Genomic DNA, 21,464 nt, shown 5'->3' with positions numbered 1-21,464 from the left:
CCATTAGCAATTAATATCTAAAACAGTGTTACAGTAAAGACTGTAAGAGCAAAACAATGTGTGCTTGAAGAATAAAAAGGTAACAACATTTTGGAATGCTGCTGAAAAACAAATGATTTTGTTTTAACAAAATTTTATCATGTACTCTGGTAACTTCAACCAAAAAATGCAGTGGTGCAAAGTAGTAAAAGCAAAATAAATGGCAAAAAACTTTTACACATTCAGTATTTTACAGATTAAATGATGCAGCTCATCTTCTTTCTGGCATTTTTAGTTCCAGGTGGTATAAAAACATTAAGTGACATTCAGTGCAAGTCCTACTCAGAGTAAGCCTATTAAAAGTAATAAATATGACTAATTTAGTGTCACTAACTGAGGGCTCTTGGAGAAGAGATGGATATAAATTCAACAAATTACTTTTTGTGGGTCTACTCATGAGTAAAACGCTTGCTGAATACAACCCATTAGTCATATAATAGACCAAATGATTTCAGATGGTCTACTCTTGAGTATGGCCTACTTGGATATTACTCTCCATATTTCACTCAATCACTGCCATCCATGTTGGCTTAGTAACTCTCCTAGCAAAACCAGTTAAGTAACACAATTTATATACAGCTAAATATTAGAAGAATTGGATTTGAAAGATATAAGATTGAAATATCTGGAAACAAAACAAAAAACAGAGCACCAGTCATAGGAATTATTTTTTTATATTAGATTTTAAAGTGGCTATGTGCATATAGTTAACATGTAATGTTGCTTCAAGAGGTTCCGGCTCTTTTCTTTGTCAAATAACATAGGTGTCATGGGGGAAATTCTAGTAAAACAATTTCTAATCTTCTTGGAAAGATTAATATTTGAAGGGAAGGGGGGGGAAATATCTTCTGGAACAATTAGCTCTTTAATGGCAAAGCTTTATTTATTTTCTTAATAAATATATTGTGCAAAAAAAGTTTAACTGTTATGCTGTTTTAATGGGCTTCCTTATTACACTTTCTAATTATGGATTTTTTAATGTTTTGATGAAACAGTTTTACTATGTGTTTTAATTATGGGTAGTTATATTTTTATAATCTGTTTTATATTTTTTCAGTTTTCTGCTTTTACCTGTTTGTGAACTACCTTGGTTTTTCTTCTGGAAATGAAAGGTGGTTTATAAAGTATTTCAATAACAACAACTTTGTTCAAGTGCTATCATTCAAACAGATACGAAGGCTGGAAGCAACACAATCTTTGCTTGGGCTCCTTCCTGCTAGTTTAAGTAGTGGCTTGGTATTATGTGTAAACCAGACCTATTCTTTAACAGTTATCTCCACATTTCCATAATTGAAAACAAATGTACACACAAAAAAACTTTCTCATTTGTTTATTACAGTGACAAAATAAATTAGCAGCTATGGTTTAACTCTCCAGTAAGCAACATATTGGCCACATTTGCATGTTATGCTAAACCAGAGTTCAGTGCAAAGTTCATAAGCAGAAATAAGCTACAGCAAGCCTTAGGCTCTCATGCAGCTCCCCTTCTCCCCCAAAGTGGCAGGAGTTCAAAAGCTTCTGGCAGAGGAGCTGTCTCTGCAGGTCTCTGGGTGCCCAGGCACCCACAAAATTTTCAATGGGAGGCTGGGCCCCCTCAATATTCCGCAGCCAGCCCAACACAGCCTGTTGCAGCCATAGCAGTCCCACCAGGCTGCTGGGAGGAGCCCTGGTGTACCCTCCGAAAGGCTCAGCATGGCCTGCTATGGCTGCAACAGGCTCCGTTGGGCCCTCCCACTGCAGCACTGGGCCTTTTGGTGGGCATGCTGGGGTTTCTCCGAGCGTGTGACATCACACGCACACTCCAGGCACCCACAATGTGGGGCGGAATCCTGGGCGTGCCTAGCTTCTGGAGTGACACAATGTGTTAAGAGCAAATATAGTTAATTTCAAGAAAGTCAATGATAGGCTATTAAGCTGACAGAAGGAAAGGTTTCTGAGCTCGTAGCTTACACCATGAAGGAGGAAAAGGAATGGAAGGCGAACACACAAATCCTAGGCTTGCTCCATTGTTCTAAACCATGGTTTAGTGTGACATATGAATGCAGCAATTAAGATTCATGATATTTTAATCTCACAGTTACATCAGTACCCAATCTATCCTACACAATGAATCAAACACAGTGGTACTTCGAGTTACAAACGCTTCAGGTTACAAACTCCGCTAACATGGAAGAGTTACCTCAAGCTGAGAACTTTGCCCCAGGATGAGAACGGAAATCGTGTGCCAGAGGCACAGTGGCAGCAAGAGGCCCCATTAGCGAAAGCACGCCTCTAGTTAAGAACAGTTTCATGTTAAGAACAGACCTCCAGAACGAATTAAGTTTGTAACTAGAAGTACCAACGTATAGTCACAGATCCTAGACAGATTTACTTGCGAGTAAGCTCTGCCAGTTCTAGTGAACTGTCACGTAAACAAGCATGGCATCATGATGCACATTGCAGAAGTTTTTCATTTGCAAGCAGCTGTGTAAATAAAGGAATACTGACCAACAACCTAGGACACTTTCAACCTTCCAAATTCTTTTGTGTTTTAAACCTAAACATTTACTTTAAGGGATATGAACATTATCAAATGATCTGACCTTGTATTAAACAAAAGATTTTAAATTCTGAGTAGCCTACCTCCCCATGGTTGAAAAAGTAGCATGCCACTGTAAGGAGTCCTCCAAACCTATTGCCACTGTAGCACAGGGGAAAGAAAAGGAAAGTTAACAAGTTTTGGAGTCTTTAGAAAGAGCAACTCAACATCTTTCACTACAAAATTAAAATACTGTTTACTGTATGAACTTAACAGAAGTTTACATCCAAATGTCAGATAAGCAAAAGGAATTACTTCTTAGCAGGAGTGCTCAAACTCTACATGCGAAAGATCAGGAATGATCCTGAGGTTTGTGTAGTTCCTTCCAGGGCTGTCTCAAGCCGGTCAGGCGCCGTGGCGCAGAGATCGCTCCGGCGCCCCCGCCCTAGTGGGCGGGCGCAGCGTGCAGCACGGCTTCGCCGCGCAGCGCCCTCCGGCACCCTGGCGCCCCACGCCACAGAGACTACTCCTAGAGCCGGGCCTGGTTCCTTCCCCAGGTTTAGAGTAAGGACTGCAACCTTTCAGGCTACAGTAGCTGTTACACAAACTTGGTCTTGATATTTACCGGTACATCTGAACCAGGAGCAACTGCCACATACAGAGCTAGAGAGGATGAGAATTAATACTGTCTATTATGTTAATATGGATTCTGTTTTCTGGCTTTGAGAATGTTTTAAACCAAGTATTCCATTATACAAAATGCAGAAAGGAAATCAGAATATTAAGAATTTGAATACAACTTAACCATTATGTAACTGTGAAACATTCATCTGTTCTCCTTAAGAGGATGCTAACAGTTGTAGTTGCACTCGTAGTAACACAGCTCTTTTGAGCTTTCTCTTTTTTATAAAAAAAAGGACTAGAAAAAGACTTAGGACATGCTAAATGCAATGCAGAGAAAGTTGATTGGTAATTTGAAACCACAATAGCTTCAAAAAATATCCATCTAATTGCTTCTCAAACACTGCCATCTAGGGGATTAATGGAACCATGATTTAAAAGTAGTGCTAAAATACGTGTCTCAGTACAGTGGAACCTCGGTTTATGAACACCTCGGTTTATGAATTTTCGGTTTATGAACGCCGCGGACCCGTCTGGAACGGATTAATCCACTTTCCATTACTTTCAATGGGAAAGTTCGCTTCAGTTTATGAACGCTTCAGTTTATGAACAGACTTCCGGAACCAATTGTGTTCATAAACCGAGGTACCACTGTATTAAAATTGTTAATAATTTTGATTTACGGTATGTATGTTGTGTTTGCTGTTCAATCAGCAGTGGTATCTGTGGTGTTTTTGGTTTGTTTGTTTTTGAAATCTTCCTTATGTGATCCCAGCCAACTGGATGTCACATAAATGGTGATGCAACACACCTGGATCACTTTGCAATGATGTGTAAATAATGATAAACTCATGTAAGGGCAATGATTCCAGCCCTCTCTGTAGCAGCAAATACTTCTGCCCTTATTTGCACATGGCACACACCAAAAATTGCCAGAAGGGGAGTTTCCTTCACAGCCCACAAAATCTTTAGTGTGAAACGTCCCCTTCTCCATTTTGGCTTAGCTTTATTTTGCATATACTAGAGAGGAAGTATGGAGCAGCTCATCTCTGTAAACTATTATGTTACCAGTGTCAACAAAGCATATAAAGATCCATAGAGGGCACAATTTACTCCTGATTTCACAGACTTTCCATTCTCTCAGAAAAACAAACAAAAAAACCTTAAAGCTGCTTATATTTTCAAACAAGTGACCAAAAAAAAGAGTAAAAAGCACACAAGTGAAACTATCAACATAATACACTGCTACAGATTACTACAGAGAAATGCACTGCACCCAGAGTTTTTCCTTCTGGCAGCAGCTTTTCATGTTTCTTGGTAGGAAGAATATCGGGGCCTGCCGCCAGAATTGGTGGAAATGAAAAGCCTGCCCATGCATGCAAAAAAGCACTTTGGTCCCTGACCCACATCTGGTACTGTTATCTCCATGGCCAATGGTTTCCACTGGAACTGACTTTTATGAGAAAAGCTGCTATTCAATTGAAATTTTAAAATTTAAGCTACACTTTAAAATATCTATCAGCGATTATTCATGCTTTGAAACTGTTTAACCACTTCAGCTACTCAAGCTTTCACATATGCCTGAAGCATCCAGTCAATTGCAATCAATTACACAAATACAATCAAAGGGAATTGTTTAAACTGCAAACTGTTAGAAGCTAAATGTAACTTTAGACATATACCCAGGAAATGGAAGTTGGTACTTTGTATGCACCCCTACTCTGGGAAGACGCTCACTTCTGTTACATACCTCCAGAACACATATGCAAAGACATGCAATGTGGGTCTTCAAAATTAGAAATCGGTTAAAACATTGTTTTAAAAGCTCTAGCCACATAGGGCTTATCCCGTTATTTCTTGCATTTGCCCCATGATTCCTAGGCACAGCTTCGAGAGGTTTTTCTTTTTCCCTTCGGGTTTTCCTGGGAAAACCTGCTTTTTACTGATGAATCTGAACAAACCTCAATCCAAAGAAAACCTTATTGACATTTGTTCTGATTCAGCAATAAACAAAGGGTTTTTCTGAGGAAAGTGGTGGGACAAAAGAAAAATCTCTTGGACCCATGCCTAGAAATCAAACGAACAGAAATCAGCCCATAGTTACTGTGATAGCCAACTCTGAATTGACCCACTGAAATCAATGGAAATCATTTATTTCAATGGATCCGAGTGGATCCGAGTGTGATTTAGATGCTTATATGATTGTATGATATTACTCGACTAGCTTTATTCCACTGAAATATAGAAGTGACTTCTGAATCCTAGCATAAATGTTTAGCTGAAAAGTTAAGTACTAGCTTCCCTTAAATTCAACCAAGAACTGATATTCTGTTAAAAGGAAAGTAAAGAACTCAACTTTTGGTGACATGACAGCAGCCTGACTCACGATTCAGAAGCAACAGTCTCTGAAGGCTACGTTCTAAGATTGTATCACCATTGTGATCCCAAGCATACCCTTAGCATGTATAAGGGTTGCGTCTGACATAGCTTTTCAATGTAACATAAATAAGCACATTTATATCTTGTGACCAGCTTTTGGAGTTTTGCCAATGTTAAACTGGCACACTTCCTACAAAGGTTTGAAGCTATTCAAAATCAATATTTCAGAACTATACTTAAGGTGCCGGGTGGTATTCCTGGAACCTTGAGCCTTGACATTGACACAACTTTGGACCACATCCAGCAGTATATGTATGTTAACTTGAGTTCAGATATAATTAAGTTTGCAGGGCAAGGTCAAACAGCCCAAATTAAGAATGTGATACAGACTGAACTACATTTAGAGGCAGAATAAATATTCCCCAACACTACAAAATCTATTCTCGTTCTAATATCCTGCCGCATTTTCTTTGGTATATTTTTCAAACAGCAAGCTACAAAAATTCAGTCCAGATTTCAAGAAAGTAAAACTTTTGTTTCAGTCTCATTAAAAGAAAGGGGGGAAATGCTAGGAGATCAGATTAGAACAAATATCAATGTAATTATGATCAGAAACAACTGTAATGTGAACATTCTGAGCTGAAGCAGAACATCCCAAAATTGTCAAGATGCTATCAAAATGAATTTAGAAGTGTTCAGTGTGTGCTCTTTTATTCTTATCTGATCTTGAAGTAACTAGGAAAGCACCGTCCTGCAAGAAAAAATTTTAAGAATTGAGCACAATCAAGTTTCAGTTGTAATCTATCACATCAGTATCCCTAGACCATTTGGCTCTTAGTGTGCAGAACTCCACATAAAATGCAGTGTGCTGTATATTTAAAAATACAAAAATCGACAGTAACTTTCAACGTATCAGCTTTTCTTTTTGTGCACCTTACCTTAGGTATGTGCCATATAGGAAGAATATTGACACCATTAATCCATTCAGAAGAAATATCATAGCCACGTAAAAAGAAGCAGGATCTCCCAACCCTACAGAACAAACAAGTATTATTAAAACTGTATAATACAACAGTAAAGACAAGCTACAAGGAAAAAAGCATTTAAGAAAGCCAAATCTGTTCTCCCCTCAGAAAAAGATGGTCTTTGCGATGGCAGTTGGGGGAAAGAAGGACCACCATCAGAAGCTATAGTAGGAACATCTTCTGCAGTATGGAAGCATAGAGGAGCAAAAAGCATCCCAAAAATATTTAGATAATTCACTTTCACATCAGTTAATAAAAACAAATTATGAACTGCCTTTAATTTTCCCATTTTTGTCTATTTTTGGTCTTACATTAACCAACTCAACATGATGATAAAGAATATTTATGTATTTATGAAAATGTTTATATATGACTAATTCATTTGAAAGAATAAAAGCAGTTTACAACTATACAATAACCATAAAATAAAAACCATGTACAATGTTAATATCAGACCAGGGCCATCTTAAGCATATTCGGTGCCATGGTGCAAAGATCCCTCCGGCGGCGCCCCCCCCCCATTTCCCAGAGTTGTCAACCTTTCCCCAAGCCTCTGCAGGGATCACTCTCCTCCCACAGAGGCTTGGGGGGGAAGCTGTGTGCCCGCCAGCCATATAGTTGGTGGGGCGCAGCTTCCATCCTAAGCCTCTGCAGGGATCGCTCTCCTCCCGCGGAGGCTTGGGAGGCAAGCTGCATGGTCACCAGTTGGCGGGGCGCAGATGGCGGGCGTGCAGAGAAAGGGGAGGCCACCGGCAAAGCCAAGCAGCTCCCCCTCACTGGGGCACCCCTGAGAGGCCAGCGCCCTGGCACAATGCACCACTAAGCCCAATGGGAAAGACGGCTCTGAATCAGACATCAATTAACTGTTGTGGAAAGATGTATTCTTAATTGCCTGCACAGACCTGGCAGAATAGAAAAGTCAGCAGACGTGTAAAAGTTGAAACAAAAGGTGTCTGCTGTCAGAAATTAAGCCCAGGAAGTGAAACAATTTTCTCCACTGTCATTAGTTGCAAGAGATATTTGTCAATATCCATGTATCTATAACTTTTTATGACTGCAGTTGTAAAACAATACAAGGACAACAAAAATGATGCAACTGTGTAACAGTTAGGCATGATGCACACCTAATTTGTGAAAACAAATCCATAAGAACGTACATTTTGTTATTTCCATCTAGGAGATTGCAAATTTGCAGCCTGATATAAAAAGAAAACACATTGAGATCCAGAAGCCTTTATTATTGCAAGGAATCAAATGTATGAGTGTTGTGGCTGCTAATTGGAAGTATCCAATCACCGCAAATGCAGTACTTCCTGCCATCCTAACAGCAGTTAAGACTGAGTGAGGAGCAGGAGAAAGGTCCATTAATTTACAGAAATATAGCAATCAGCTACTAATCTTTCTCCTACCCTCCTAGCTATCCTAACTTTCAGTCTGTTGCTCAGATACTGGTGCCATCCTTATTATTTTGAGATGAATGTTTATGCTTCATCAGTCATACTGATGACCGGGGTGAATTTGCCCACACACTCCCTGTATCTTGGTGATACAGAGTATAGCCAAGACACAATGTGTTGTTAAGATTGTGCCGTTAAGATTGAAGGTTTCCAAACTGATAGAAAAACTAAAGATGGCGTTTTCATCTGAGACGTTTACAAAACCTGAAAAAGCACACATGCCCTTCAGCATCTTTAAAAAGCTACTTGAAGATTTTTTTGTAATATAGTAAATTATTTATTGCAATTTATTTTTGTAATTTAGTAAATTATTTATTGCAAGCTAAAATCTTTAATCAGTCCACAGATGTGGCAAACACCTCAGTTTTTCTTCGCCTACACAAAGGAGGCTTTGTAAACCTTCCTCTGGCGTTTCATATGTCATCTTGCAAAACATCCAATAATGAACAAAGAACAAGCAACACTTGCCTTCACAGCTCTCAACAGGACTGAGGTCTTCTCCTCTATTCACTGTCCAACATTTCTTTGTCGGAATACCCATCACATTCATCGTTTCTGTGTATAATCGGTACCAAAAGCCTACCACAACCTGTGCAGAAAATAGGATTTGGAATTTCAAAAGAATTTTTTGACTCAGATTATCCAGATGATTAAAAGAAGCTTATCTGTTGCTATTCAGCAATATCTGTATAGTTTAAGATGTTTTTTTCTTCCAGGATACTACATTTGACCTCTTACAACATTTTTTATGAGATGGGAGCTCAAACCACAGAGCCAATAATCTTGTACCACAAAGCCTTCTCCAGGTTTTTTGTTAAGGGCTGAACCAGCTGTTGCACTGGATATGCATCTGGCACAAAAATAACCACAGTGTATTTATCTCCCTCCTCCAACTGGAAAGTACCGGTAGTTTTGTGGAGTTTTACCTACGCCCTGACATCAAAATGTGAGCTCCACTAGCTGTCCATTTGTTTCTGCGCCCATACAAGGTACTAATTGTGACCAGTGCACAAGGGGTGGTCATCCATGCTAGTGCCTTCTCAGTGGTGGTGCCCTCATTTTGGCACTCTGTGCCTCTGGAGTTGTATCATGTGTCATCAATTTTTCAGCTGCATCCTATTACAGTATTAAAGATGCACCTCTCTCTTCACTCAGTTATCCAGGCTCTCTTGATCAATGCATCTGTAGACTCAAATGTTTTGAACTGTGGCACAGTCTGCAGAGCAGCTACAGAACCTATGGGCTTCCAGATGTTGCTGGACTCCAACTCCCATTAGCCGTAGCCAGCAGGGTCAATGGTCAGGGATGATGGCAATTAAGAGTCCAACAATTAAGAGTCCAACAAGATATGTTACATGACTACAATTGGATATAACACTCAGTAATTGAATGGCAGCATTCTTACAAAAAGCATTTTTAAAAGTGTAAAAACTAGAATAAAACCACCTAAAACACACCAATAATATATATAAAAAGGCAGGTCCAACTCAACCTTATTCCAGTAAAAGATAAACAGAAAATTAAGATCTATCTAAAAGCCTGGGAGACCAACGTTTTTGCCTGGCACATAAAAACAAATGGCGGTGGTGCCATGCATGTCTCACTTGGGAGAGTGTTCCATAAATGGGGAGCCACCACTGAGGAGGCCTGTTGCTGTCTTGCCTTTTAAGTAAAGGTGTTTAATTCTGTACAAGAAGTATCATTTATTTCAATAGGATTTATGCATACAACCATGTAATGGAATTAAAGCCAAAATGTAAGAAGTGCCTTACCTCTGGATAGACATTAAATCGTTTCAATGTGTTGATTACAAGAGGATATTCAGTTAGCTTGTCATTCATAATCGTCCAGACTCCATTCAAAAATGATGGTGCCTCAGTGATGGTCTTGAAATAAGAATAATAGAGACCCTAAAGAGAATATACATATTAAGATGAAATTAATTACCGTAGCAGGAATCTTCATTTGCATTCTTCTCTTACAGCAACAGAGGTCAATAAATCACAGCTATTAATTTAAGTACCAGTGAATCTACTTAACCTTTTAAAAACCACTCGTAAACTACTGTAACTGAGCAAAAACAGAACACCCCAGTCAAAGCTTTCCCATTCTATGGCTTGGAAAGCAAAATTCCCTAACTGGCTTGTGGCACTCTTGCACAATGGTGGATTGCAATTAGTCTATTCAAAATAGCCCAAATCACTGCAGACCATCAATGAACAATTAAATGCAATGAACTGATTTTAAACATATATTGGGCATATAATATGTTTCAGTGACAGAAAACATAGAGGTTGTTACATGCAGTACTAATTCAGTTAACTGTGGTTTTAATTACAAGTAAGCAACATCAGTTGCAAAATTCTCCCTGTGCTAGAAAGGCTGCATTCCAAAGTCATCATAAACTATGGTTGGCTGCTATTTCTCCTCTACATCAGCAGCAGGTGTGGCAGTGGGTTGTGCTAGACAAGTGTCTGGCCTCGATGATGGACTGGATGAGATCCAATAAACTGAGGCTCAATCCAGGGAAGACTGAGGTGTACTGTTAGTGGGTGCTTCCTTTAACTGAGTAAGTTGGGTTCAACCTATTCTGGCTATACTCTGTAAAGGAGCAGGTGCAGAGTTTGGGGATATTTCTAGCTCTACTTGAGGCACAAGCGGCTTTGTTATAGTGGAGCACCTTCCATCAGCTTCAGCTGGTGGCGCAATAGCAACCCTATCTAGACAGGGATATCCTAGTTTCTTTTGTCTATGCTTTGGTAACCTCTAGGTCAGCTTAGTGCAATGCATTATGTGTGGGGTTGCTTTGGAAGACAATTCAAAAACTGCAGCTGGTGCAGAATTCAGTGGCCACATTTGTTGACTGTAAGCAGGTGGTTTGAGCATATAATGCCAAACCTGGCCCAACTACATTGGCTGCCAATTAGTTTCTCAGCTCAATTCAAAATACTGGTTTTGAGCCATATGATTTAAGACCCCGATACCTTAGGGCAGTGTTTCCCAACCTTGGGTCGCCAACTGTTTTTGGACTACAACTCCCATCATCCCTAGTTAGCAAGACCAGTGGTCGGGGATGATGGGAATTGTAGTCTGAAAACAGCTGGAGACCCAAGGTTGGGAAACACTGCCTTAGGGATTACATCTCCCCACACGAACCTTGAAGGAGATGTGGAGAGTGACAACATGAGATCAAGTCTTCTCAGCGGCAGTTCCCCAACTGTGGAATTCTCTCCCCAGAGAGATGTGCCTAGTACCAACACTAGCAACCTTTAGGCATCAGGTAAACATGTTCCTATCTACCCAATCTCTGACATTAATCTTTAGATGGGTGGGGTAGGATATGCCCTTTTTATATTCTTAAAGGATGGGCACTGCTTGTTAATACAACAGTGATATATTTTGTACTTTGTACTGTATGTTTTCTTTAAAAAATGTAAGATGCTTTAAAACTATTTTTGCAGTAAGTTCAAAAATAGCAGTGTCACTTAAAGTACAGATGCTCTAACCATTTCAGTTCGAAAAGCCATTTCCCTTTCCAGGGTTGAAAGATGAGAAAAGTGACGGTCGTTTTCAAAGAGAGCTGTTATATGCCACCTAAAGAAACAAAAAACAACAAAACTCAGTAATAAATCTGCAACTTAAAGGAACTAGTATTAAATTACAACAGTCTTGTAAATAAGATCACAAAAATAAAAAGTGTTCCATTTTTTTTTATTAGCCTACATAGAGAGGACAGCAGATGAGGAACAGGGCAATACAGCTATCATCCCCTAGCCCACTCTGTTTCTATGCAGGATACAGGGGAGCAGACTTCCCTAAGCAGAACCACATGGTTCCTTAAACCAGGGTTACAGTTGCCAAAACGGGGCTCAAAAGTCGAATTTTACAATACAACTTTTTAGTTCCTGAAATTTATTCTGATTGTGCAGATAAAATATCACAGATTGAATTCTACAGTGTGTGAAAGCAAACAAGATCTAAGGATCCCCAGGGATGCACCTCCAGATGACGGAGACCTCAGGTGCCATCCTTGAACCCGGATATCAGCCCACAAGTGGCCAATAGCCAGGTACAAAATGTGCCTAGCGAATTTCAGACTCTGGATCCAGCCCATGGCAGTTCATCAGGAAAGGGTCTAGCTTTCTGGACTTGGGAAATAAACCATCCCCCAAAAAATATAGCAGGAAAAAATATAGCAGGAGAAGGTGTGTGCATGAAGAAATGTGGGTAAACAAAAAAGGTTGGGTAAAAAAGGATGGGAGATTGAAGCTCTGATTGCTTGTCCATATAAAAGGAGAGAGACAGGAAAACTGAAATACAGGAACTATTGCCTAAGGCATTAATAATATAACAAGACCACAATTTTGGGTGGACCTTGATGAGACACACATGCCTGCGGAGACCTTGTAACAGAGATAAACTTACCAGTGAAGAATTCCAGCAACGGCAGCTGTTTAAAACAAATCACAAAAAAGGTAAGTCCTGTTTTAAAGGTAAATCTCCTGTTTTAAAAATCTTTAAAAAGTTACACCTGGTTCTCAGGGACAGCAATAGGCACCCAGAATATTACTCTATACAACGCTTTCTTATTTTTAATGTATTTTAGATGTATAACTGTATATAACCGTAGTTTTTGCTCCATAGGACGCACCTAGTTTTTTTAGAGGAATTTTGCTTTCATTAATTAATTGTCCTAGGCGTGGCTCTGGCTCTTGCACGGGCTCTGGCTCTTGCACGGGCTCTGGCTCTCACATTCGCTCTATAGGACACATGCACTTTCCCCCTTCCTTTTGCGGAGGGAAAAAGTGCATCTTATGGAGCGAAAAATATGGTATAACTATTTTAGATATATAATTGTACAAATGAAAGCATGACCCAAACCAACAGAGATTGGCTCCTCAGAATGCAGCATCATGATACTATGTCCAGAGAGCAATTTCATTACACTAGAAGCACAGAGACATGCACACTTAAACTATCAGTGTAACCTCTGCTACGTAGTATGAACAAATCAGAATACAGTAGAGATTGAATCATCAGTACATGAAGTCTATGGCAAATTGTGCACATGCATCTTACTTTAAAATTTGGGCCCTTGTCATTAGAATTGTGAAAATCTCAAGTATTTGGTCACTAGATGTCTGAAAATGTGAGGTCAACTCTAAGAATGAAGTTAAATGAACTTAAATTTCATCTACAGTACTGAAACGGTGACAATATCATCCTTAATGCACCAAAGTAATCTACTAACACTGGCCTCTATCCAATTGTATCCTCCCGCTGACAGAACCCTCCTCAATCCAGTGAAGTTTCCTTATCAAAAGGGAGGTTTGTGTGCAATTTTCAGTGACCCTCACTTCCTTATGCTGCCTCCTGTACTCTCCCAAGATCTAATCCAGAGAGTTGGGGAACCTTTAGAAAAGCATGCTAGGTGGCCTGAGGGACTGCAGAAAAAATCATTTTCTCTACACTAGCTCACAGCAACCTCTAGGCAGGCATGGCGAAACTTGGCCCTCCAGATGTTTTGGGACTACAACTCCCATCATTCCTAGCTAACAGGACCAGTGGTCATGGATGATGGGAATTGTAGTCCCAAAACATCTGGAGGGCCAAGTTTCGCCATGCCTGCTCTATTGCATCAAAGGGTCTGCCAACACCAGAGGCACACAACTGGATACAACCCTCTGTCTCTATTGGAATCGAAAGCATATCAACAGCTGAGACTTAGCTTGCAATCCTGTAAACACTTACCTAGAAGTAACTCCAACTGAACTCAGTAAAAGTTACTTCTGAGTAGAAATGGAGGGCTGCATTGTTAAAAAAAACTATAATTTTAAACATATACTTCTTCCTACCCATTATAAGGGTAAGCCATATCTTGCTATCTGCTCTTGCGATGAAGACTCCTGTTTCATTCAGATAAGCTGTGTTAAAAAACAAAAGAATTTCATTAGACTTTCTAATTGTACAAAGTTATTTCTTTAAAAGTTGTATTTCAACTTATAGCAGTTCACAAATTTGCTTTGGGCAAAAAGAGATTACTTTTCTTTCATGTGCACTATTTTGCATTTTTTCTTTTATTTGAATCTAGGGCTTTACACCACTACCACCAACAATAGCAAGTATCAATACTGAGTTACAACATGTATAGTCCAAATGAACCTGAATAACTTTTTATTTAGTTTCTGCATGATTATTAATACTTGGACTAAATGCAGATCTAAGTTCCCAATTCAAACAAATGCAGATCATTAATTTAAATTCATGCTATTGGTTAAATTAAAAGCCTTAAAAGTTATCTAGCTTATTGCATGTGAATACCAGTCCTACGCATATTTCCTTCTAAGCAAGTCCCAGTGAGGTTAGTACTCCTTAGAAAACACATGGGATTGCATGTTTTCTGAGGAAAGGACAAGTATGCACAGTCCTTAAATAATACTGTAGTAATCCAGCAAAAGATACTATGATACCTAAGGAAATTTTAAAAAGCAGGTTCTGCACTATTAAGGAAAGCTGACAAACATGGCCATGTTTTGCTTACATCACAATTTAGGAGACAGGTTGATAGAACACAACAATCTGTACAGAGAAAAAGGTGCTGAAATCGTAACAGCAATACTTTAAAAAAATCACAGGAACATGGAAAATAAAAGCCTAAATTATACTCCCCCCCCAAAAAAAAAGAACCCTCACAACCCTTTGCTTAAGCTCTATAAATGAAAACCCAGTACCACTGAAATTGATCACAAGGATTTTCATTAGGATGCCAACCTTCCAAGTATCAGAGAAGCGAAATGAAGAAATGAAAGATCCATGGAGGTTTTATCGCTGCAGCCCCAGAGTCGGTCACGACTGGACCTAATGGTCAGGGGTCCCTTTACCCTTTACCCCTAGTTGAAGTCAGGGTGATGTCCTCTGCCTTCTCACTCATAAATTCTCCTCCCATCAGTATCTAAGCCCTTCCCATTTTCACCCCTTCCAAGAATGAGCAGCAGGTTACATGCTCTCCATTCCCATTCAAGCCCTACCCGCGAAACTATATAGATATATAAATATATAATAACCCTCTTTTTTATCAACCTGCAAGAAGGTGGCTCACAACACGCAAATTCAATAATGACCAATCTGCAATTTAAAACATCTCGTCCAAAGGAGGCAAACCCGTGTCCCGCTGCGCGAATGCGCTCTCCCATCGGTCGCCTGTCAATTCATCTATTTCTAAATATATTGAAGACTCGCTGACTTCCTTCCTGCCAACCTTATTTCTGAGCATAGAGAGAAATGTCGAAAAATGCCAAATTTTGTTACATGTTTGGATACCTCCTTCAACGTATTTTTTTAATAAAAAGTTTTTAATGTATTTTTTTGAAGGGGGGCGGAAACCAAATATTGCAAGCGAAACAACCCCGCCCCGCCGAGAGTAAGAAGCAAACCCACGAACTCCCGTTAAATCCGAGGAAGGGGCTTGTAACTCCGACCCCTCCCTCCGCGCGTTCACGCGGAAGCCAATTCCGCCTCCGCCACATCACTTCGGGGGAGAAACCCCGCTGGGCTCGCTTACTCCCGAGTAAGGCTGCTGGGAAGGGCCGGGCCCCGTCTCCCGCCTCTCCCGCCTCCCCTCCCTCCGCGCCGCCGCCGCCTCACCGCGCAGCCAGTCCTGGCACTCGCGGAACCCTCGGGCCAGGCGCTCGCGCTGCTCCTCCGGCCGGGGGCTCCCGTTCTTGGCCGCCCTCCTGCCGGCGCCTCCCCGCTTCATGGCGCTCGACGCCCCGCCGGGGAGCTGCCTGCCCAGAGGCTGCTGGAGGCCGCGGGCGGCGCCGGCTGGTCCCTTCTCGGTGTGGGCGAGGGCTCGGTCGGGCTCGCCTGCTCCGCTCAGGCCCCGATGCCGCCTGCTGCCTTCCTGAGGTAACGGAGGAGGTGGGGAAGGGGGAGGGGAAGCGCCGCCTCCTCCGCCGTTGCCGCCGGCTGAGGGGGGCGGCGCCTTCTTGGCCAAGCCTCGCCTCGGCCGGCCCATTCCCGGCGGAGCGGGGCGGGACGAGGCCCGAGCGGGGGAGAAGGCGCGGGAGAAGCGGCTCCCTCGCAGCACGCGCGCTCCCGCGGCGAGGTAACGGCCGAGAGAAAAAGAGAACCTTTCGCGCGCGCCCCGGCAACTGTCGGTCCGGGTGCGCGCGCCCGGCCCCGCCCACTTCCCTCTCTCGCCTCCTGGAATTCCAGAGTTCGAACGGGGTTTCCCCCCAGGGTCATCTAGTCCAACCCCCTCCCCCCCAACACACGTGGCCTCTTTGCACCAGCGGCGCTCCTAAGGGCACGAAGGGAAGAGGCCTCCTCTCTCCAATGTCCCATCTCCCCCGGCAGGTGGGATGCAGGGGTCTTCTTTTAATTTGGCGATCACTTGTAGCTGAGTAAGATTGTCTTCCATGAACACGGTTTTAACAATGAGTCCGTAAGTGACTGTGGAGGCCAATTCTGGATCCACACGTCCACCCACAGTGGGGACATAGGCTTCTGGGTGGGAGCTGATCACAGTGAGGGTTTGCCAAGCGTGCCTCTTAGCACGTTTCCCCCTTGTGTCCTGAGTTCAAGTGTCTTCAAAGCCCATGACACCTTTGGTAAACGCTGTTCTCCAATTGGAGCACTTCCCAGTTGTCAGTGTTTATAACTACTTTTTTTTTAGATTTACCTTGAGAGAGTCTTTAAATCTCTTTTGTTGACCACCAGCATTATGCTTTCCATTTTTAAGTTCGGAAGAGAGTACCGGTAGTTGCTTTGGAAGATGATCATCAGGTATCCGCACAACACGACCAGACCAACGAAGTTGATGTTGAAGAATCATGGCTTCAACACTGGTGATCTTTGCTTCTTCCAGTACACTGGCATTCGTTCGCCTGTCTTCCCAAGTGATGTGTAAAATTTTTCGGAGACACCGTTGATGGAATCTTTCGAGGAGTTGGAGATGGCGTGTATATGTGGCCCATGCTTCACAAGCATACAGTAAGGTTGATAGTACAATAGCATTTTCTGGAAAACTCAGGACTTACCGACGATTGGAGAGTGGCAGACAAAAATGATAGACTATGCGGAATTAGCGAGACTGACTAGCAGGATCCCCTGACTACCAGGGGAAAACAAGGTTCCAAAAAGACTGGAGTAAATTTGTGGACTATATGGAAAAGAATTGTAGAAGTTTAAAGACACTTGCAGGACTGAAATAAATCCTACGAATTGATTTTAAATGGATGGAATAAAGGAACTGCGAGATAAGAATTGAATAGAAAACCAAATGAGGGGAGGGAGGGAAGTCAAGCTCGGCAGAGCATTGAGAAGGAGAAATTTAGAAAGAATTGTTAAAAAGATTGTTGTGTGTGTTGTATTTGTTTTTGAATGTTTGTTTGTTTTGTTGATTGTTTTACATGTGTTTAATTGGAAAATTTAATAAAATGCTTGATAGCACAATAGCATTTTGGTTTCCCTGCGAATGTCCCAGTCCTCAAACACTCTGCACTTCAATTGGGAGAAAACTACACTCCATCTCTCCGGCAGCTGGGATGCAGGAGTAGACTACCCCTGCACGAAGAAGCTCCTCAGCTCAGGATGTGACAGGCCAGCTCCATTGCTCATCATCATCATCATCATCATCGGGCCTCCTCTCCCGACAACTCTCATCTGGCAGCAGCCATTCTGTCCATGCCAGGGCTCCTTGAACCTGCCTTGCTGGAGGCCCTGCTTCAGCAGGCACTTCCTGCCTCAGAACTGTGCCAGCTGGTCCATATAGGAACAACTGTCTAGAAAATTGGTGCCTGCGTTTTGCCTTTTATTTTCCTCGGCCTTCCTTCTTTTCCCCTTGTGTGTTGCGTGTGATCTATTTATTTGAGTGTAAGCCTGCAGGTAGCCTTGCTTTGAATTCCTGTAAGCTGCTCTGGGAGTCTTTTCGGCAGGGTACAAATGCTCAGGCCGAGCTCTCACCAGTCTCACGGACAACAGATCCAGCAATCTGCCTTCCTTACGCCTTTTATGGAGTTTTTTTTTCACTAAGTAATCTTGCCAAAAAAGTAAAGTTGCTGTGCGGACAGAGTCTTTCTAACTCCCAGCAAGTTGAGGGAGGGGCTTGCACCCATTTTCTCTCTGGCGCAGAGCCACTTCCTTTCTTACCTTAATGGACCGTTCTTAGACGGTCATTACCTTACCAGGAAGCTGGCCTGGCTGTTCCAGGAATTGAATCCATGATGGATCCAGGAATTAGAAGGAACTCAGATATACAGCCTACCACTACCACCACCCTGTAGAAACTCGTAAGAGTATGTTGCTGCCCATACGTATCAGAGTCTATGTGATTAACTGATTTTTATCTCCAGTTTTCCCCATTTCATATTCCTCCTTTGGCTGCTGCTCCTTCGGACGCCTTGTCCATCCAGTCCTGACATTTGTTTGGTCTAATTTTCAAAAAATTAAATAAAAATTTTCTACCAATTTGTTTTAAATTTACAAAGAAGGAGGGCACAGTCCTAATCTCCTAACGGTTCTGGCATCACTAATCTGCATTATATGTTCTTGAGTATGTACCTCTTCCTTAAGAGCATTGGGAACCTTCTTAGATCAAAATCTGCCTTGTCATATTGCAAGAACTTGCTAGCAAGTATTAAGTGATCCATCCAAAACTGGCATAGCTGCCAAGTTTTCCCTTTTCTCGCGAGGAAGCCTATTCAGCATAAGGGAAAATCCCTGTAAAAAAGGGATAATTTAGCAGCTATGAAAACTGGTGAACTGTAGTGTTCTGGCCAGGGGAACCGTAGTGTACCTTCTGTCTATCAATGCCCTAAACTGTTCATACAAAAGAACAGCTTGTACTTTAAAAATAATAATAATAATAATAATAATAATAATAATAATAATAATAATAATGTAATTTTGAATGTGCCACTTCACTAGCTAGTTTCTGAACCACAGAAACTGCATCCCATTTCCTCTTGCTTTTTGTGTACTGTTTCACTCTCAGTCACGTCCGCCCACATTCTAGAAGCTTTATCCAGCTTCCTCTATCCTCTGGCTAAGAATGCTACAAATAAAGCACAATGTCTTTGAAATGAGAACTGCCTTGCCATTCATTATTTAGAAAGTATGAAGCGGGGCTTGCCGCCTTTTGAGGCTGCTTTTTCAAACGAGAGTCAATCCTGAGCAGGTCTAGTCTCCCAAACAGCTCTACCAAAGTCAATAGATAAACACTGATTTATGCTAGCTAAGCATCTAACCCTGGATTTAACAGTATCTGGGTTTTGTGATAAAGGATTTCTTTGCAGATGGATTTTACTGAGACATAAGTCTACTCTTTTTAATCCCACTGCTGCAAATTGAGAGCTCTTTGTACTGCCTGCTGTAAAGTAGGAAGATTTAAGGACATGTTCGTGGGGTGGGTGAGGGGGGAGCAGTAAGGCTGCAGTAATTTATATTCCTCAGAACCCATACCCAGAGTTCATACACAAAACTGCACTTTGTACTCTCTATTAATTGATCTGGAATAACTACCACCCACCTGGTTTTATATGCACAATTGCTCATGCTAATTGAAATCATCTCTTCATTTGTAACTATGCATTAAAAATATGGGAGAAATTGCACTGGGATCTGGATTGTGACTAAAACAGGGTGGTCAAAGGGGCCAAGTCATATTAAGCGATCAAGAATATTCAGACATATGAGCAAGCTCCTAATCAGAATCATTCCTGTTTTTATACTGAATATTCAAAGCTGATTAATGGACAGATCCATAACATGAAGCCTCTGCGCTTATAAACTACCCCATTTTAATTACTCTTTTTTTTAAAAAAAATTGATTTTGAATTTTAACGTAGTTATTTAATTGCACATTACATTTGTTTTGGAATAGCATGTAATAAATCTTGCAAATAAATATATTCATGCTGCAGTTCTTCACAGACTTTCCCTGGGAATAATTCCTGTTGAATTTAGTGGGACTAGGCGCTCAACATCCAAGTGTCTGAGGGCACTTCTAGACAGCCACCATTTTCAGGTGGGATTCAATCACAGAATAGCAAATTTGGATTGCATGATTAAAGTCGATTAGCGTTCTTGCATAGCAAGAGTTTTTCCCACCCTCCCAATAAGACTTCTCATGATAAATAAATGCACTAGAAAGGGTGAGACAACAATTGTTTGATGCAACATTGTCCAACCTCCATGCACACTTTGTGCAAACAAATCAGGATGATTGCCCAGTAAATAGGTCATCTGGAAGCAGCTTGAAATTGTGCTTCTGTTTGGAAGAATTCTTTTCTTCCTGGCTGGACTGATCTCTTGAAAAGCCTTTGTTATATCACTGTATGCATTTCTGAGCAAAACACAATAATGTTCTGTGCTTGGCTGGAGGCTGGTTTTTTCAGGTTTACAAAACAAAAAAGTGCCTGTAACAATTGCTGTGACAAACTATACACCTGTGTACATAAAATTAAACGTTTAATCACTACACATCTTAGAATAAATTACAGACATTCACAACAGTTGCCCTTTATATGAGATTCTACAGTATTTTAATAGATTCTTTATAATATAGGTTCTGTTTTTATTTGTAATTGTGTTGGGGAAAATAATTGATGCTTGCTTATCTGCTTAATTTTCTGTGTGGTAGCTAGAGGCTAACACAAAGATGCTGTCATCATGCATGGATAATTGCCTAGAGCTGGACATTACAGTATCAAAGTCAGAACGAACCAAAATGCCATCTAATCCAATCCTCTGCCTTGAGGCAGAACCATCCACAGCCTCTCGCAGAACAGCCATGCAATCCTGAACACGCTGTGTCACAAGCAGACCGCAGAGGCATTGCAGAGGGTGCTTTCAGAGCAAAAAGCTCGAGATGCGTTATGCAAATGACCAGAGGGCATTATTCGCTTATTAAAAGCATTGATGACCCACCCTGCATCTCCACTGATACCAAGGTGGGGGTGCAGAAGAGAACATTTACAAACCATGTAGTGCAGGGGTCAGCAAACTTTTTCAGCAGGGGGCCGGTTGACTGTCCCTCAGACCTTGTGGGGGGCCCGGACTATATTTTGGGGGAAAAAATATGAATGAATTCCTATGCCCCACAAATAACCCAGAGATGCATTTTAAATAAAAGGACACATTCTACTCATGTAAAGACACCAGGCAGGCCCCACAAATAACCCAGAGATGCATTTCAAATAAAAGGACACATTCTACTCATGTAAAAACATGCAGACTCCCGGACTGTCCGCAGGCCGGATTGAGAAGGTGATTGGGCCACATCTGGCCCCCGGGCCTTAGTTTGGGAACCCCTGATGTAGTGCATGGGTAGGCATACTAAGGCCCGGGGGCCGGATCCGGCCCAGTCGCCTTCTAAATCCAGCCTGTGGACGGGTCAGGAATCGGCATATTTTTACATGAGTAGAA

The 21,464-nt window shown here is 41.5% G+C and overlaps 1 protein-coding gene and 1 long non-coding RNA gene across 3 annotated transcripts in view; one reads left to right on the top strand and one right to left on the bottom strand.

Annotated features, from left to right (window-relative positions):
- Window positions 1-16,140, bottom strand: part of DPY19L1 (dpy-19 like C-mannosyltransferase 1) — a 39,198-nt gene extending 23,058 nt beyond the window's left edge. The window contains exons 1-8 of one of the 2 annotated variants that reach the window (XM_035129419.3): window positions 15,684-16,140; window positions 13,895-13,963; window positions 12,465-12,489; window positions 11,546-11,633; window positions 9,812-9,949; window positions 8,508-8,628; window positions 6,496-6,589; window positions 2,662-2,719 (exon numbers count right to left, since the gene is read on the bottom strand). In XM_035129419.3, coding sequence (XP_034985310.2) covers window positions 2,662-2,719; window positions 6,496-6,589; window positions 8,508-8,628; window positions 9,812-9,949; window positions 11,546-11,633; window positions 12,465-12,489; window positions 13,895-13,963; window positions 15,684-16,053 — 963 coding nt within the window. In that variant the 5' untranslated portion in view covers window positions 16,054-16,140. The remainder of the gene's footprint in view (window positions 1-2,661; window positions 2,720-6,495; window positions 6,590-8,507; window positions 8,629-9,811; window positions 9,950-11,545; window positions 11,634-12,464; window positions 12,490-13,894; window positions 13,964-15,683) is intronic. The other variant, XM_088654524.1, reaches the window with a different exon arrangement.
- On the top strand, window positions 16,040-17,484 carry LOC148684196 (uncharacterized). The gene is made up of 2 exons (XR_015946486.1): window positions 16,040-16,143; window positions 16,780-17,484. It is a non-coding gene; the product is annotated as an uncharacterized LOC148684196 (long non-coding RNA).
- Window positions 17,485-21,464: the final 3,980 nt, after the last annotated feature.

This window comes from Zootoca vivipara, chromosome 11, assembly GCF_965207765.1.
Source record: "Zootoca vivipara chromosome 11, rZooViv2.hap1.1, whole genome shotgun sequence".
Taxonomy (NCBI): domain Eukaryota; kingdom Metazoa; phylum Chordata; class Lepidosauria; order Squamata; family Lacertidae; genus Zootoca; species Zootoca vivipara.
This window is presented reverse-complemented; position numbering and strand designations above follow the sequence as displayed.